This window comes from Pundamilia nyererei, unplaced genomic scaffold, assembly GCF_000239375.1.
Source record: "Pundamilia nyererei isolate P.nyererei 1_Seehausen unplaced genomic scaffold, PunNye1.0 scaffold00154, whole genome shotgun sequence".
Classification (NCBI taxonomy): Eukaryota; Metazoa; Chordata; class Actinopteri; order Cichliformes; family Cichlidae; genus Pundamilia; species Pundamilia nyererei.
This window is the reverse complement of record NW_005187555.1, coordinates 1019467-1037012: the sequence shown is the minus strand read 5'-3', so window position 1 is coordinate 1037012 and position 17546 is coordinate 1019467. Positions and strand designations below refer to the sequence as shown.

The window sequence follows — 17546 nt, the reverse complement described above, 5'->3', positions numbered from 1 at the left end:
TCGTGCCTACTGGTGGCGCCAGTGTCCGGCAGCCTCGCCTCTGTCAGTTACAATGTAGCTGCCATCACCATCATTTACATTTTATGTAAATGAAACTGAATTTAAGTGAAATAAAAAGTTCTCCTGAATATGAAGAACTTCACAATAAAAGCCTCATTAAAAAATTCATAATTTATGCCTGTTCAACACTGGAAATTAATTGGAAATACATACAGGAAATGCTGAGATTTATAAAAATAAAAAAAAAGAATTAAAAAATACAAAAATATGATTGATTAGTCTAATCAAGAAAGAACTACAACTGTGGAGGTAAAAGAATTCCCACCTGACCAGATGTGCTTCATCTTTCCCTCCTCCTCCTCCCAACACTCACGTCGTGTCCTCGGCTGCACAGCTTCAGGTTTTAGTTCAGAAACAGTTAAACTTCCATCTGTTTGATGTACTTTGAGCTGAGACTTCTGGATGGAAAACTTTTGTTTTTATGTCAGTATGTTAGTCATATTAATGACATCGTTGACCTCCTGACCTCCACAAATGTCACGTGTGTGGTTGTGTCTCTGTGCGTGTCCTCAGGTCGGAGGAGCTGTGGGTTCGAGGAGAACGGCGCTCCCTCCTGGAAGCTCGCCTCTTCCCAGTCCTCCACCCCAGAGGAGGTGCTGTGGGTCTAGAGGGAGGCGTGGCCTGGCTGCTGGGGGGGGGCGGCTGCCTGGGAGGGTGGAGGGAGGCGTGGAGGCTTTCTTTGAAGGAGGTGCTGTTGCTCACCCACCAGGAGACGGAGCTACAGCGAAGGGAGGAGCTGCTGTTCCTGGTGGGAAGGCGGCGTGTGGCCGACGCCCTGAGGGGGCGCTCGGACGTCTGCCTGCTGCCTTGCTTCAGGGCCGCTGTGCTGGGAGGCCAGCAGGGGGCGCTGCTGGAAGCTCTGGACAGCAGTGAGTGTCCACTCCTCTATGATGGGCCCATAGAAACAGCCAGTTTTAGCTCCTCCTTCTGTGTATCAAATAAGTTTTCTGATTGGCCAGTTTCAGCGAACTTGCTGAGGTTCCTTTGGTAATTCTAGTTTGTTTTCAGTCGCTGCAGGGAGCAATGAGCAGGGGGTGGAGCTCGGAGCAGATCTGGGCGTGGCTGCCCGCTGTCTCTCCTGCATCGCGGACGTGTTGGTGTGCATGGCCAGCGGGCGGGGAGGTCTGAGGAGCGGGCCAGCGGCTAATGAAGCCTGGAGCTCCGCCTACGCCATGTTGGAGGAGGGTGACCTGAGGGGCGGAGTCCACGCACTCACCGTGCAGCGGCAGCACTGGCTCAGCAGGTGGGCGCTGCACTGTTTGTGTCACATGGTCTGGCTGATATAACGATGGTAAACGCTTTGGGTGTTGCTGCCTCCTACAGGCCTGATCTGCTGGTGCGGGCGGCGCGGCACTATGAAGGCGCCGGACAGGTGCTGTTACGGAAGGCTGTGATGTCATCTCAGAGATTCATCTCCATTGGACAGGGCAAAGTCCAGCCCCTTGGACAGTGGCAGGAAGTGGAGTGTCCAGCTAGGCTGGATTTAGCAGGTTATTGGATAAAGGTTCATGGTGCATTCAGGGGCAGTTGGTCCTTTAGACGCTGACCCTGTATCTGTGTTTCAGGCGGCTGGAGTGACACTCCACCAATCGCATTCGAGCACGGGGGCTCCGTCACAAACGTTGCAGTGAAGGTCGACGGGAAGCGTCCTATTGGTGCTAGAGCACGTCGCATCTCCGAGCCCCGCCTCCTGCTGGTCAGCTACACTGGAGGGCGGAGCAGTGGGATTTCCACGGAGACGGCGTGCGACAGCCTGGATGACCTGAAGGATTACAGTCAGCCTCACGCTCCCGGTACATCGTTTACCGGCTAAACTGGGACAACAGGAAGGAAGTGGGAAGCTGACTGTGTGTGTCTGTGTGTTACAGGAGCGCTGCTGAAGGCGGTGTGTGTCTGTAGTGGGCTGGTGTCCCTGACCTCCCAGCATCCTCTGGGGCATCAGCTGATGGAGCGGTGGGGAGGAGGGGTGGAGCTCCACAGCTGGTCGGAGCTGCCGACGGGATCGGGATTGGGTGAGAAACAGGAAACAGAGCTTGTAGGTGATGGAGGAGTTCAGCACTTTGATTGGTCCTCTTTCTGCAGGTACCAGCAGCATCCTGGCGGGGGCGCTGTTGGCCGCGGTGTACAGGTGTACCAGGCGAACCTATGACACGGACTCCCTGATCCACGCCGTTTTGTACCTGGAGCAGATTCTTACCACAGGTTTGTCACGCCCTTCATCACTAAACACCTTCTCCTGCTCCTTCTCATCTTCCTCCTCCTCCTCCTGCAGGTGGAGGCTGGCAGGATCAGGTGGGCGGTCTGGTAGGCGGAGTAAAGGTGGGTCGATCCAGAGCATCCCTCCCCCTGCAGGTGCAGGTGGAGCGTCTCAGTCTTCCTGAGGAGTTCTCACTTGCTCTGGAGCAGCACCTCCTGCTGGTCTACACCGGGAAGACCCGGCTGGCCCGAAATCTGCTGCAGGTGGGTACTTTCAGGATCAACCAATGAGACGCTCTCTGTGTACGAGCACGCTCCTTAATTCTGCTGCTTAAAAAACACTGGCAGCACCACGACGTGCGGCTCCTCAGGAGTTTTAAAGACAGGTTAGGAGCACTCCTCCCCCTCCTCACCCACTGACGGGGGAGAGAGGGGGAAGGAGCCTGCTTCCTGAAGTCCAGCCTTAGGATGGTTAAGCTCACATCTGTCCTCCACCCTCCTGTAATCATCCTGCTGCATGTACCTGGAGGCTGGAAATCACCTGTGCTGCTCAGACTGCGGTCCACCTGTCGGGTTGTCTGGCTGCACGTTCCCAGGACTGATCAGACATCACAATAATGACGATGATGATGGTGGTGGTGGCATCCTCCACACTGATACAGGGCTGGTAGACAAACTGCAGCAGCTTCAGATGGCTGGTTGAGGTTTCCTGTCTCCAGAATCTCTGAAGGCGGAGCCATCAGGGGCAGCAGCTTGGCCTGGCCGGAGTCTGCACATCTCTCTCCTGAGGGGGATGGAGCTGCAGGCGAGGGTGGAGGTGGAGCTGTTGGAGTGGCCTCTCCTTTCTTTCCTGTCTGCTCCACTCTCAGCTCCTCTTTCATGTTAAAAAGTTAAAAACAAAAGTCGATTCATGAAGTCAAAGAGGAGAAAAGTGAAACTCGTCAAGGTAAAAGCAAGCAGAGCGAATGTGACAAGACTCCGAGTAACAGAGCCATCAGGGTTGGAATAAAGCTGCTGAGATGAAGCTGGTGATGATGATGTGTGTCCTGCATGCAGGATGTGGTCCGCAGCTGGTACAGCCGCCTGCCGTCGATGGTGCAGAACGCCCAGCAGCTGGTGTGTAATTCAGAGGAGTGCGCTCGGGCCTGCGTGGACGGTGAGACGCTTCAGTGGGACATTTCCTACATTTCCCAGAATGCAGTGTGCCCAACGTCAGTGTGTTTCAGAAAGGCTAAATGACCACTTCCTCTACAGGTTCTCTGTCCAGGCTGGGGGAGTGTCTGGACCGCTCATGGCAGCAGAAGAAGCTGATGGCCCCGGGCTGCGAGCCAGCGTCAGTGCGCGCTATGATGGAGGCCCTGAGGCCGCTGGTCCTGGGCCAGAGTCTGGCCGGGGCCGGTGGCGGCGGCTTCCTTTACTTGCTGACTCGAGAGCCCCGACAGCGGGAGGCGGTGCTGCAGGTCCTCAACAACATGCCGGTAAGAATTGGTCAGGGTCAGAGGTCAAATTTATTCTATTCTATGAATAGAACAAACATAAATACAAGACCTGAGTCGGTGCTGTACGTTCATGTAATACCACTTTGAACCACAGGGCGGAGCAGCGAGTCCAACGTGTCTCCGTTTGATGTCGTTCAGCTTTAATAAACCCACACATTCACAGGTTCTCTTTACAGGAGACGGTAGTTTGTTCAGCAAAGCTTTTACAACAGCAGTTGACCTTTGACCTTTAGTCAGGAAAGATGACTTCACAACCTACTGGGGCCTCAAATAAACCCTGTCATTAGTTTTAAAGCTTAACTCAGGTTTAAAATCTTTAGTTCAAAACGTGTCAGAGCTGCTCCTGTAAAACAAAGTTTATAATGAGCTCAGTGTGGACTGATCTAGACAGTTTATTTTCTACTCTTGACTCTGGATGATGTCACAGAGAGGCGTCTAATCACAAGAAGCAAGCTTAAAAAAAAAAAGAAAACAAAGCCTAAGGTGGGAGGAGCTAAATTGTCTTGTTTTCTATGGGGCTGGCGTGTGATACAGGGGGATTATTCTGAACTGTGGATCATGCTAAGCTGCTCTGGCAGAGCAGAGTAATTCCTGACCATCTGTCCTGTGTTGATGGTTTCTGGTGTGTTTCAGGGTCTGGGAGACTTCAGCGTCCACTCTGTGGAGCTGGACATGGACGGACTCACAGTCCTTGCACCGTTAACCTGAGAACGCTCATCGTTCCTCGGCTTCAATCATGAACAGTGATGAAGAGGAGACAAAGAAGAGCTGTGTTCAAAGTTTGTGTTCTGGTTTTGTAGGAATCTGATTTTATAAATCAAACTGATTAATCAGGAGCATTGATCTGTATCTTGGCAGAATAAATAAAAGCTCAGTTTTGGATTGTTTGAGTCCGTGTCCTCATCCAAAGACGGCCATGTTTGTTCTTCAGTTTGTTTTCAGTCAAGTTTTATTAGTAAAAAAGACAAAATCCAGATGATCTCAAACAGACATTCTGTAGGTAAAAAACATTGAACTATACAACGTGAATTGAGCAGAATTTATATACAGATGTACATCAGCAGTCGGACTGATCCAGGCTTCAGTCGTCGTCCTCATCCTCAGCGGGCAGCGGCCGGGCTCTGCGGACAAAAACCAAACTGATCAACATCAGCGTCAAACTTCCCACAGGGCGCTGGAACACAAACGCCACGTCCTGAATAAGTAAAATCTGTCATTCAGTCGAGCGGCGTCAGCGGCGAGTTTGAGGCCTCTCCTCAGATTTTAGCATCATCCATGCAGCAATCAGTTACTCACCCATGTTTGAACCAAACAGCTTTCTCACTTTTGATCGATTTAAAACTATTTAATATCAGTTTTTAACTTTTAATGACTTTCAAGACCTACAAGGAGCTGCAGATCAGTCCAGACAGGTGAGTCTGAAGCTATAAAAGCAACGATTTGAGAAAAAGAAATAATCAGATTATCGTCAGCTGCTGTATTTGAGGTGTTTTTGGGACAAAAATCAGCTGAGAAGCATGGCTACAGTGTTCCTAATAAACTGGACATTGAGTTTCCTGGTACCACTTGATGCTGTTTGCTTTAATTCAATGACCATGAGGGAATATAATTTTTAAAACAAAACCTGCAGAGTTAAAATGCTTTCATTTTTCAAAATAAAAGCACTCCATCTCTGCGTTTTTACATTTGATAGCTGCAGGCTCTGCTGAAGGTTTCCGGTGAACCCTCAGAAACCGGCCTCTGATGGGTGACTGAACAGAGAGGTTCCTGATCCATAAGTGACCATATAAAGCTTCATGCCGATCCAAACTCAGGATCACGCTCTTTGGGTACGGGAAAGCATCAGCTCCCGTTGACACCGGCCTCCGTTTCATACAGCATTCATCCAAATGTTGCATCTCACGCAGCACGCAGCTGGTGTTTTAGCGGATCAAACTAGCCTGGCCCACGTATCACAGCAGCAGGTACAGCTCCACACTGAAATAATCTGAGGTGAAACTAACGGCTCATCACACAGCAGCAAACCTCGGCTGAGCTTCAGCTCTCATTTTGTGTGTGTTTTAAAAGGAGTTTGGGACACAAGTTCCCTGAAGAGCTTTCAAATAAAGCACAACACATACTTCCTGTTGGCTTTTGACATCCCGCTGCCTCCGGCCTCTTCATCATCCTCCACCTCCTGGGGTCGCCTGTTCTCCTTCTCCATCTTCCTGGGGGGGCCGCCAAAAAAGTCCCCGATGCCCTTCTGCCAGGTCGGGGTGGGACGAGGACACACGGGGTTCCCACCAGTGTATTTGTTCTTTGCTGCAAGTTACAACAATTACAGCAGCCTCAGTACGTGAAGTGTGTGTGTGTGTGTGTGTGTGTGTGTGTGTGTGTGTGTGTTGAAACTAGGACTGACCAGGTGTGGGGGACTGGCTGCTGGAGGCAGCGTTGGATGAACTGGCACCCAGAGACTTCCGGGGGGCAGAAGCTGCAACAGCTGCAAATGAAATGCATGAAACCAGCTGATTATGAAGGATCCAGTAAGAAACCAGTAGAAGTTCACCGAGGACCAAAGCTGAGCCAAATGAACGTAAAGAGAGTAAAGTCTCATTTGCAGAATGTTAAATCAAAGTTCAAAGAAAGCTTGTTAAAAACCTAAAATAGCTGCAGAGTGAATGAGAGCAGTTCACTGCTATTTAAACTGGGTCTTTAAGGAAGCAGAGCAGGTCTAAATTTTAATTCTTATCCGTTGGGTGTTGGAAGAAATGTAAGCCAAATTCACCAGAAGGTCCCAGAACTTAATAAACATGCATGCATTATGGACGGTAACACGCGTGGCATCTATGGTAAAGAGAGACGCCTTAATTATTTAATATGCGAATGGACTTTTGTGAGGCGTGCGCACAAAGACGCACCGCGGCGCTCAAAACTGGCGCCAGTTTGCAGTAAACGTCGTACAAACTTTGGGAAAGGGTCATTAAAGATGACACCTCGTGAGATGAATGAGAACATTAAGCTAGAACCTTTGACTCCGATGATAAAAAGACAATTAAATGTTTTAATTTAAATATCTTCGCCTCTCCCGGAGAACCCGAGAGGGCAGCAGACCAGCCTCCGTGTTGGCGGGAGGCGGATTTTAGGAAGCCGTGCGGTGGATTTACACACAAACTTCATCTGACAGTCTTCTTTCAATTATTTTAGTGTAAAAAATAAATATAATACGTTAACTACTCTTCTTCGAGACTACATTTGTATGATTTTACCAGCTTTGGCTCAGCGCCGCCTGCCAGCCAGACTACCTTACAAAACAGACGTGTTCTTGTACAAACAAGCTTTAAAGACCTAAATTCTGATTGAATGCCTTTAACTTGTTGCCGTACCTTTTCTGTATGATCCGGGCACACTATCGGCTTTTGTCCTCACCATGTTGGCAGCGGGTTTTACAGTAAGCCGACACTCCTACCTGAAATCCGCGGACCGCAGTGAACCGAGCACCGTCCCGCCTCGGTTTAAAACCAACAGGCGGATGGGGCGGGAGACTTCTTCTTCTCTTGCTTCTATAGTGGTAGACTCCACGAATAGCTGGAACACAAGTTTGCCCCTCATAGGTGAATGTGTGTAACTGCAGCTCCCACCATTTTATTCTTCCACTGTATGGATGATTGTTTAAGCCACTGGCAGAAAAATAACGAAACAGAACATTTTCTTGGTAATCAGAAGTTTGAGTTATCAGGCTATTATCACAAAACTTCAAATTATGTATCTTCAAATTGCACCTTACTAACTCAGACTTCTGAGGAACTAGCGTTAACAACTTGACATTTTGAATGAAGTGAAAACTTGAACCTGAAATTTTATGAATGGCAATTTTTTTTAGTGGCGGAAACTTTGACATCAACATTGTTAAGACGAGTAGTAAATACTGCAATAAAAAATACTGTCGAAATTTCTGAAACACACTATAGTATGTTTAGTTTTTGTTCTGCTGTATTTATTTATTTTTCACTTCAATTAGTTGTTTTTTGGTCATATTGTATTTTTTATATAAATGAATGTTTTTTATAGGTTGTGTTTACACAATAAATTATAATGATTTTAGTAAATAAATTACAATGAAATACGTTAAAGATTTCATGATAGTAATACAATTATGGGGTATAATACTGCCGAAACGTCTTGAATACACTATTGTTTTTTCTTTGCTGAATTTGAAATATTTTGCATATGAAGCCAGTTTATCAAATTACATTTGTCGTTTGTTTTACTTGAATAATTTTAGTATATAATTTTTTACTAATATTTTATCTTCATTTTTACTGTATTCCATTCAGATTTTTCAGTTTTTTCTGCTTTTTTTAAAATTCAATTTAAAATTTCTATATATCTTTTAAAAAAAAAAAGTCAAGCTCCTTTTTGTGTATTTTTTTTTTACATTTTCTATGGTTTGATCATATTGAATTTTATTTGAGCGATTTTTTTATTGGCCTTTTTTAAACAATAAATTATACAATATATACAATAAAAATACAATAAACTATAAGGGTATCAGTAATTAAGATAATTCCAAAACGCTTTAAGAATTTCATACTAATACTATAATTATGCGGTAGAAACTTATATTTACTAGTGATGTGTCGTTGGCAAACGAAACGGCTCTTAGAGCCGGGTCTTTGAAGTGAACGACGTGAGCCGTGGGTTTTTTTTTCATTATCTCACCCTCTCTCTCGCACTTTTTCCCGCTTCACTCCGCACACGAGCCTTGTGCTTGCGCTGAGGGGAGGGGTGGTAGTTACACTCGCAGTAGCACAGGAACAGAGCGGGAGGGAGGGAGAGAGAAAGAGAGGCAGGGACAACAACATTAGAAAGGTATAGTAATCATCCACAACTATTTTCAGTTGCAGATGATAAAGGATTGAGAAAGTTTATTCATGCAGGTCCATATGACAGAGAATGTGCATCTTCTTTTTGTTTTCATATTTTAATTTATGTTTAATTGTGTTGTGGTTTGCAGTGTTTTTTGTTGTTCCACTTTAAATTTGTTTAAAAGGAAAAAGCTGAAAATTTAAATAGTTAAAAGTTTAAAATGTAAATAGTTGGTTTTTGTATTATATGATTTATTTATTACATTTTATGTGGAGTGAATAAATAAAAATATATTTACGGTGGCCCCTACAGACACAACACGTATAAACTCCAAAACACATTTCTAGCGTTAACTGAACTTCCAAAACAGAGCTACCTAGATCACTTAAATTACACAATTGAAAGCATATGTGTGTTGTTTGTGTATTTATACACAAGCACTCATATATATTCATATAAATTAAAAAAAAGTACATTTACCTGTTACTACCACACACCAAATCAGGTCGTTGGTACTTGCTGGCTTGTGTAGCCACTAAGTAACAAAAGCTCAACACTGCCACTAGCATCCTGGAGCACTTGTGTTGTGTTTTGTACGTGTTTTGGAGTTTGTACATGCTTCCGGGTTTGTATGTGCTATGGAGTTTTTACGTGTTTTGGAGTTTTTGCGTTTATATATATTTATATATAAACATATATAAATAAAACAACATTTTTTTACATTAGTAATTCCTTTTGTGCATATATTCATATTGTTGTTAATAATAAATTAATTAAAGCAACAAAACAACCTGAAGATCCGGTTGGGAGCCGAAAGAGCCGGCTCTTTTTAGTGAGTCAAGCCGGAAGAGTCGGTTCTCTAAAAGAGCCGGAAATCCCATCTAATATTTACTAAACTTGTTTTTGTTTTATTTTTCTTCATAAAGCCACGTTTTTATATTCCTATTTTCTTCATATAAAATATAACAAAAATTAAATATTTTATTCTGTGTTTTTCTTTAATTGTTGCCTTGATACTGTATATTTAGTACATTTCGATTAGACTTTAACACAAACACAGGAAGTACAAGCCCGTTTCCACCGTTTGTCCCTCCTGGTGTTCCGTAGTGGCGGTTCATTGGCTGCGGGCGCCTCCAAAACAAACTCAGTTTCGACTTTTCGGTGATAAAAAAACTCTTTCTGGGTAAGTATAGTTAATCTTAAGGACTCTGAGGGTCAGGCGAAAACATTCCCGGCAGTTTCCGCTCGCCTCGCGACTATTTGTTAACTTTAAAGCCGTCAAGCTGTTAGTCGGTTAGCATGAGCTACCTGTAGCTGCAGGTTCAAGTTAACGGAGCAAAGTCGATAAAATTTCTGTTTGATGGACCAAAAACAGCCTGCGAGCCGTTAAAAGTCCTCACAGGCGTCAGACTCAGCTTTACGTGTCCGTCTGCCTGCAGTTAACTGTGTAGAAAAACTACAACAGAGACCAAAAAACTACGAACATCCGATAGAAGGTTTCACAGAAATACTTCAGCACTGTGTACTTTTACTGCCTGATACTTGGAGTTACTGCACCAGCTTTTCAACGCTACCTTCCTATAAGACTTTTTAAAACCAGGTTTCAGAGCGCTGAACAGTAAAGGAAATAAACACAATCGAAAATAAATTAAATAGAATCTAGTTTTGAATTCAGTGGGAAAAGTAGACATGCACATTTTTGGCTTTGTCGGTTTCTAAAAGCCAAAAAGTAAAATGTAAATCCGATCCATCTTGCTGTGTTTATATCGCAGGTTTTTCCTTTCCCTTCTATAGTCATGTAGTTCTGATCATTGTTTAATGGAAAACTTTACAATTATGTTGTTTGTGCAAGTTTGACAAAACCAATGATGAGCTGTAAAACTAACAGTGACGGCCTGCGACGATACAACTCTCTGTGCATGTGTTTATTTTCTCCAGCTGTTACCATGGAGGAGGTGACACGGCTGGTGTCGACCGGAGACTGCGTGAAGATCTGGGATGCGGTTTCCATGGCGCCAGTGGAGCAGTTTAACCCACACAGCACAAGCCACCCTGTCGCTCAGGCCTGCTGGAGCTCCAACAGTATCCTGCTGTCACTAAGTCACCACAGCCTGGATATGAAAGATGGAAATCTGCTGTCTTTGTCATGTCCAGCAGGGGGCGACTCCTCTGTCTGATTGTATACACATCTTTGGTCACCCTGAGCTCAGTAAGCACTTCCTGATGAGTTTATGATCTCAGTTGGCGGTTTAATTTCAAGGGGCAGCCAATCACAATAAAATGTCTTAAAGGGGGAGGAGCTAAAGCAGCTTCTTTCAGACAGGTCATGAACAATATGAGACAAAGAAAGCTTATTTTAAACGATGAATCATGCAGAGCTGCCCTGTCAGAGTGAGCAGCATAAATCACCTTTAGATCTGTGAATCAGCCTTGACCAGTTCTCTCAGACCAGTACCTGGTCAGCGCCAGCAGCAGTGGGGACAAGCTGGTCGTTTCCAGCCTCAAGTCGACTCCTGTGCCGGTGGTGGAGCTGGCCGACGGGGTGAGTCTCAGCTCTTTAAAGACTGCAGAGGGGTAAAAGAAGAATAAAGCCTAAGACGTTATTGTTTGTCTCTGAGCTTTAGAAATATGATACCAGCTGTTCTCCCAGGTGTTTTAGTGAAGTTTAGGTTTCAGGGAAAAGAGGGAAACTAAAGATTTTAGTTACGCTGTGTAGTTTTAGAAAGCCGAGTCAGTCTGGTAAGTATCTCACTGAGAGCTCTTCGGCCTCTGTGAAGTGTAACGGTGCTGGTTTGTACCCGTGTTCAGAAAAAGCAGACCCGGGTGTGTCTCAGCTCCTCGTCTCAGTTTCTGGTCAGCGGAGGTCTCGATCACTGCGTGCACATCTGGGACCTGAAGACCAAGAGACTGCACCGCTCCCTCAAGGTAGGACCTCACGCCACCTCCGGGTTCCTTTACCTCTGAGCGGGATAAACATGGCCTCCTTTTCTCTCAGGACCATAAGGAGGAGGTGACTTGCGTGTCCTTTAATTCCAACGACAGCTACGTCGCCTCCGGCTCCACCAGCGGCGACCTAGTCCTCCATAGTCTGACCACCAACCTATCCAGCAGGCCGTTCGGCCACGGCAGCAACCAGGTCAGACCTCCACTTTCATATCGTTTTTCTTTTAAAGATTTTCTTTGAAGCTGCTCATGTGCAGCCGCTCAGGTGAGCTGTGAGTTGGTGATATGACTGTAGTGAGGGAGCAGCCAAAAGGTGGAGGTGTGCTTTCAGTTTATTTACCTCTCATCACGTTATATAAAGTCTTTAATAAAAGAAGAACTCTGCAGGCTCAGAGTTAACCGGAGAGTGGAGGAGGGGCTCCGTTTTTATGCTTCACTCTGTTCAGTCTGTGTATGTAAAGACTGTAACTAAAAGACAGCAGAGGAATGTTTGGTATTACTGCTTGATAATCTGTTGATCTCCAGCCCATCCACGACTTGAGGTTGTCCACGGTGAAGCGCTCCCTGCTGGGCAGCGTGTCTGACAGCGGAACGGTGGTGCTGTGGGACTCCAACACCCAGAAGGAGCTGCACGTGTTCGACGGCGCCCACAAGGCCCCAGGCTCCGGCCTGGCCTTCTCGCCCACCAGCGACCTGCTGGTCGTCAGCGTCGGCCTGGACAAGAAGATCGTCTGCTACGACACCGCCAGCAAGATGTGAGTCCGATCGCTCTGTTCTGCACGTCCCTGCTCGGTCACAAGGCTGTCACGCCCTCTGTGGAGCTCCTGTTCCATAGAGGGCGCTCTCGAGCTCATTGAGAATGAGCCGGGCTCTGAGGAGGTGTAGTCTTTCAGGAGACTGCAGAAGACTTCTAGACTTTAAAATGAGTCTCATCGTGTTTTATCCTATGTTAATATAAAACTTTCTGTCCAGCAGTCCAGAACCAAAGCAAAGCATCAATAAGAAGGCAGCATGAGCTGAAGCCCACTCTTTGTCTGTGGATAAAATCTGTTCCACTTTGTGTTTAACGGCGTGTTCGTCTGCATCTCCAGCGTCCTGAGGTCCATCCGCGTGGACAGTCCTCTGACAGCTGTGGACTTCACTCTGGACGGTACTGGGCTGGTGGTCGGGTCCACTCACGGGAAGATCTACCAGTACGACCTGAGAAACTCCAGTTCCCCCACCAGGATCACAGTGGCCCATAAAACCTCAGTGACCTGCCTGCGCTTCCAGAGCAACGCCAGCAAACACAAGGTACTATCCTCGGGACTCTCAGATGGAAGATGGGAATAATATTAATTTTTCCTTCAGTGTGTCCAAACCTGCAGGGTTATTTTCTCTCTTTCTTGTCTCAGTCCAGTAAAATTGGCTCCTCAAAAACTTCCAGCTCTAAGAGATCCTCTACCAAGCTCCCCAGCAGCCAACCAGATCCCACCGCCAGCACAGGCCCTGCCCCCAACAGACAGGTGACAAACACAGGTGGGTTTCACGCCGTAGGTCACTGTGAACGCGAGTGTGCGCGTTTTGTTTTTCCCACACAGATAAATAAGGCAACTGTGAGCTTGAAGCTCCTGTGGCAGTGTGGCCAATCACGGTTGTCCTGTCTGATGATGATAAAGCCGTAATTACAGCACGTGTTCAGCAGGAGGCGCTGCTGTGGACGGGATGTGTCGGGAAGCTGAAGGCCAGCAGGGGGCGGAGCAGTTCAGTAGCGTGGGACGAAACAGTCTGGACATCTTCTCTCCCGCTCGCGAAGGTCAGAGGCAGCCTGTGATTGGCTGAAATCCGATGCTGCATTCACTAACGTTGCCTTGTTTTTGTAAATCGCAGCGTTCTCTGTAGTCAAAGGAGCTTTCAAAGAAAAGCGTCTGGACTTCTTTAAGCTGCTTGAAGACGTTTCTCAGATGAGAGCTGAAACGTCTTCAAGCAGCTTAAAGAAGTCCAGACGCTTTTCTTTGAAAGCTCCTTTGACTGCGATGACCTGGATGACTGAGAACCTTCACAGCCGTTCTCTGTTATCACCTCTAACTGAATCCATTTCAGTCGTGCTTCTCCTTCTTCTTCCAGACCCGCTCACCCACGGGACCACCGCGAACACCCCATTTGGACGAGGACAGGGTACGAGAGGTGGTCACCAGATTCATTTGAAGCGACGCTGCCGTCGGACCAATCCTGACGCTGTGTTTCTTTTTCCTTAGTTACCACTTCGGAGGTGATGTCTAGAGATGGGGAGGGTCAGCAGCTAACAGGCCGGGCCAGCCTGGACATCTTCTCTCCAGTCAGAGAAGGTCAGAGTTCAAGTTCAACGCCCATTTAAAATGCCTAAAGGTCCAGGTGAGGTCACCTGGAGGTTAAAGAATGTCTGCACTGTGCTTCAGACTCTCACGCAGGTCCCAGCTCTCACAGGAAGACGCCACTGGGAACGCCGCTCACAGCCTCGGCGGGGAGGTGCTACAGCCCGCTGTCAGTCTTCCAGACCCCTCCGGCTATTAAAGAGGAGGAGCCAAACACCGCTGTAGCTGGAGAACTGTGTGATGCCAGAAAGGTGATGACTTTTAACCTTTAACCTCTACACCTGTGACAACGCAGGTCCACTTAACTGAACTTTGATCTGTCTCAGTCTGACAAAGTCAGCTGTTCCAGTCTGGAGACACAGAGTCAGTCCACGCCCCCTATGTCACAGTCAGCCAATCACAGTCAGCTGGCCCCGCCCTTCTTCACGCCAGAGCCCAGCCTCGGGAGAGCCAATGGCATTCAGGCTCACCTGAGCTATGACTCACCTGTCCACGGAGCTCCACCCACCACCTCTGCAGCAGCAGGTAGAGTCGGGCAGCAGCAGTTCTGAGGGTTCAATTCCCACTAAGGTCCGATATCACCGTGGTTAGTTCACTGTTTGTGGGACTCTGTAGGAATAGGCTTGTGAATTGGACGCTGAGTTCAGGGTCAGCTGCTTGTGTGGGAGATTCCGATGTTTCCTCTGCCTTCAGGTCCGGCTCTGTCGGCTGCCGTTTCCTCGTCTCTCTCTCAGAACATCGCCGACGTGGTTGGACAGGCCGGAGCTGCTCCCCTCACCTCCCTGCAGATCCACTTCATCCAGAACATGATCCACGAAACTCTGGAGGAGTTCAGGTCAGTCTGACCTCTGACCTCTCTTCAGAGAAAAATCAGCTAGCCTTTTTGTGGGGACTATTTTCAGAGGCAGGTTGATTTGGTGTTTTTGAGCTTTTATGGCAGCGGGACATGAACAAGCTTCTCCTCCTCAGGAACGCCTGTCACAAAGACATCATCAACCTCCAGGTGGAGATGATCCGACAGTTTTACATCCAGTTGGTACGACAGATTCGTCCGAGCTTTCCTCTGATGGTCAGATGTGACTTTCTGGTTTTTTAGGATTCTGTGTTTGTGTTTCAGACTGAGATCCACAGTCTGATAGAGAAATACTCCGTCAACGAGTCTCTGGTGGAGGAGATCGAGAGGCTGAGGGAGGAGAACCGCCGGCTCAGGGCCAACTACTGACCGTCTGGAGCCTCGTTCTGGCTGCCTCCTCCCATCCTGACGTCAGATGGTCCAACATGAACGTGTGTGTGTGTGTGTGTGTGTGTGTGAACACTTATGTACCCTGTTTTGTTGTAATTTAATGAATTTTGATGTCAAAGCCTGGAAGAGTTTGAAAGGTGGTCGGTTCACATGTGCCTGCATCATGTTTTAGTAAGAAGCTTTTGTCTGAAGAAGAATAAAAAGAAAAAGTTTACAGCCAATAAAAAATTCCGTGTGTGTGTTTTCATGTACATCAACCCGAATCTTTCTAAAACCTTTGGTGTGTTTATCACAGTTTTAATGATCAGTAAGTAACACGGTGTGAGGCAGTATTTACGGTGATATGCGGTCGTAGTTTGTAGTGAAATGTGTGTTTGTTCTTTGGCTTTTCGCGGGCCGGCGGTTTGAGCGTGTCGGGGTGGGGTTACTCTCTCTGCGCGCTCACACTCTTTGGTTGTTTACCTGCTAGCCTGTGAGCGCGCAGCACGCTCACTAAGTTCAGACTTTTAGGTTTTCGTGCTCCGCGGCGATGAACCCGGAGCTCAGCGGGTTGTTTTAGACCAACAGCAGCGGGGAAACGGACAGATTCACCGCGGGAACTTTAACCCTGCGTGACCTTTGACCCGCTCAGGCTCGGTTAGTTTATTGTCGGGTTTTTCTCTTTCAGCCGCTCAGAGCAAAGTTGGCTTCCTGCTAGCGCTGCTCACCTGACGTGAATCACCTGAAGGTGACGTTTCATTTGATCCACTTCACGCAGGAATTCAAACCCTGCAGCAAAACTGACCAACGAGCCTCAAACGTTCCTGTAAGTGTTTATAGTATTTATGACGTCACGAGCTGAGCGTTAAACGTGTTTTCAGTCTAATCTAACGCGCACCTGGCAGACAGGTGTGCGTTACATGTACTGCGATACTGCGTGTACTTTCTAACGTTACAGACCTGCAGGCAGAGACACGCGGAAACACAGTGTTACCTGCAGCAGGTGCCGGCGGCCACGCCCACTACAGATCACGTGCTGGTGTGCCAATTTTTGCACACCTGGATGAGCCGCTGTGGGTTATGTGCTAACCGCGAAGTGAACCGGGTCGCTCTCCACCAGACTCCATTCACAAAAGCTGGATTTTTACGGCCTCGACTGGTCCGTTAGTTTGTGTTACGGAGCGACTCTGATGTTTTAGTGAGTTAGTTCGGATCACAAGAAAACACTGAAACAGTAAAGTCACGCAAAGTTGAATAGAAACTTCTTTTTTCTGTCAGGTGAAAATCCGCGTTTTTGTCAGTGGACTCTGGTGTAAGATCGGTTTCTTTGTTGGCCTCCCAAAAGCCATAAACGTCATCATCTAGTCCCAAACGTCATGGAACAATAGGTTAGCAGGTACCTTCAAGATGTACTTTATTGTTATTATTAACATTTAATTATTAAACAGCTTTATTGTTGTTTATTTTTAAAGTGTTACTGTTACACTGGCGCCTGTAGTGCTTCAGCTGTCACAGATAAATGACAGTCGGCCATCCGATCCGGAGCCGATGGCTTCAGATCTGACTGCGTCATTCAGCCTTAACGCTGTTTGTGATTCCTGTGAAGCGACTGATCTGGTTCGATGGTTCTTTTGTTGATTCGTCAGCAGAGCTGCAGTTTTCTTTGTGTTGCACATGGAATTGAATCCTCAGCAGTTACTGAGCGTGAGCAGCAGGTGAAACCTCTTTAATCTGAACTTTGCGTTTATTCTGCCTTTCTCAGCTCGGACTGTCCTCCAGGACGATGGCCAACCCACTCAGGTCTGAAGTGTTTCGACTGTACAAGAACGTGAGTGTTGGGGGAATTCATTTTTAAAGAACTCGATGACCAAAGTTCCCTCTAATGTTCCACGTGTCTGAGCGAACGCACAAACTCCCTGAGCGTCCCGTGGACCACTGTGAGCGACAGCATCCAATCCATCCAAGTTACATGTTTACTAAAGTAATCAAATTACAGCATTTACATTTATGTTAGACGACTTTTAACTGCTTCAGCCCACTTACAATGAAAACTTAAACAATCTTGTTCATGTGCAGCATGTTAACACTGTTGGAAGCAAAAATAACCTGAACTCCAATTTTGAAAACACAACTTTATTTTTATTTTTTTTGCTCTGACTGTATTGTGAGTCTGTGGTCTGGGAGAGAGTCTGTAACTCTGTCTGCAACATACAGTAAATAATGACCAATGTTGGGTAATTAATTATTTAGTTACTTCTTCAAAAAAGTAACTGAGTTATGGAAACAAAGTTTTGCAGCTGTTTACCTGAAAATGCAGCCAAGACGTTTTTAAACAAACATTTCAAACTATTCACAGAACAATCAGCTGTTCTGCATCAAATCTGATGCCACACAAATTATTTGTGTCACAAAAAATAATTTGTGTCCACTATGAGATGAAGGAGAACA

The 17546-nt window shown here is 46.7% G+C and overlaps 4 protein-coding genes across 6 annotated transcripts in view; 3 read left to right on the top strand and 1 right to left on the bottom strand.

Moving 5' to 3' along the window:
- fcsk (fucose kinase) overlaps positions 1–4642 on the top strand; it is an 11854-nt gene extending 7212 nt beyond the window's left edge. The window contains exons 14-23 of the mRNA XM_005745122.1: positions 574–929; positions 1069–1303; positions 1384–1550; positions 1626–1853; positions 1929–2072; positions 2143–2262; positions 2333–2520; positions 3313–3412; positions 3511–3734; positions 4389–4642. Of these exons, the coding sequence (XP_005745179.1) occupies positions 574–929; positions 1069–1303; positions 1384–1550; positions 1626–1853; positions 1929–2072; positions 2143–2262; positions 2333–2520; positions 3313–3412; positions 3511–3734; positions 4389–4463 (1837 nt within the window). The 3' untranslated portion in view covers positions 4464–4642. The remainder of the gene's footprint in view (positions 1–573; positions 930–1068; positions 1304–1383; positions 1551–1625; positions 1854–1928; positions 2073–2142; positions 2263–2332; positions 2521–3312; positions 3413–3510; positions 3735–4388) is intronic.
- A 44-nt stretch (positions 4643–4686) lies between these two features.
- pclaf (PCNA clamp associated factor) lies at positions 4687–7289 on the bottom strand. The gene is made up of 4 exons (XM_005745120.1): positions 7118–7289; positions 6154–6234; positions 5876–6056; positions 4687–4876 (listed from the first exon to the last, which is right to left on the bottom strand). The coding sequence occupies exons 1-4, from the start codon at positions 7161–7163 to the stop codon at positions 4837–4839; spliced, it is 348 nt and encodes a 115-aa protein (XP_005745177.1). The 5' UTR covers positions 7164–7289; the 3' UTR covers positions 4687–4836.
- Positions 7290–9665: 2376 nt separating this feature from the next.
- nedd1 (NEDD1 gamma-tubulin ring complex targeting factor) lies at positions 9666–15338 on the top strand. 2 transcript variants are annotated; one of them, XM_005745119.1, is made up of 16 exons: positions 9666–9783; positions 10539–10682; positions 11048–11142; positions 11409–11525; positions 11596–11736; positions 12069–12298; positions 12635–12836; positions 12938–13061; positions 13228–13338; positions 13650–13700; positions 13781–13870; positions 13961–14127; positions 14203–14401; positions 14570–14711; positions 14846–14912; positions 14994–15338. In XM_005745119.1, exons 2-16 carry the CDS (start codon positions 10547–10549, stop codon positions 15096–15098), a joined length of 1977 nt encoding a protein of 658 aa, XP_005745176.1. In that variant the 5' UTR covers positions 9666–9783; positions 10539–10546; the 3' UTR covers positions 15099–15338. The 2 variants fall into 2 exon arrangements, with proteins under 2 accessions (XP_005745176.1, XP_005745175.1); XM_005745118.1 differs by having other exon boundaries at positions 13225–13338.
- Positions 15339–15545: 207 nt separating this feature from the next.
- Positions 15546–17546, top strand: part of lyrm5b (LYR motif containing 5b) — a 4673-nt gene continuing 2672 nt past the window's right edge. The window contains exons 1-2 of one of the 2 annotated variants that reach the window (XM_005745116.1): positions 15546–15755; positions 16861–16926. In XM_005745116.1, coding sequence (XP_005745173.1) covers positions 16882–16926 — 45 coding nt within the window. In that variant the 5' untranslated portion in view covers positions 15546–15755; positions 16861–16881. Of the gene's footprint in view, positions 15925–16860; positions 16927–17546 lie in introns of both variants that reach the window. The other variant, XM_005745117.2, reaches the window with a different exon arrangement.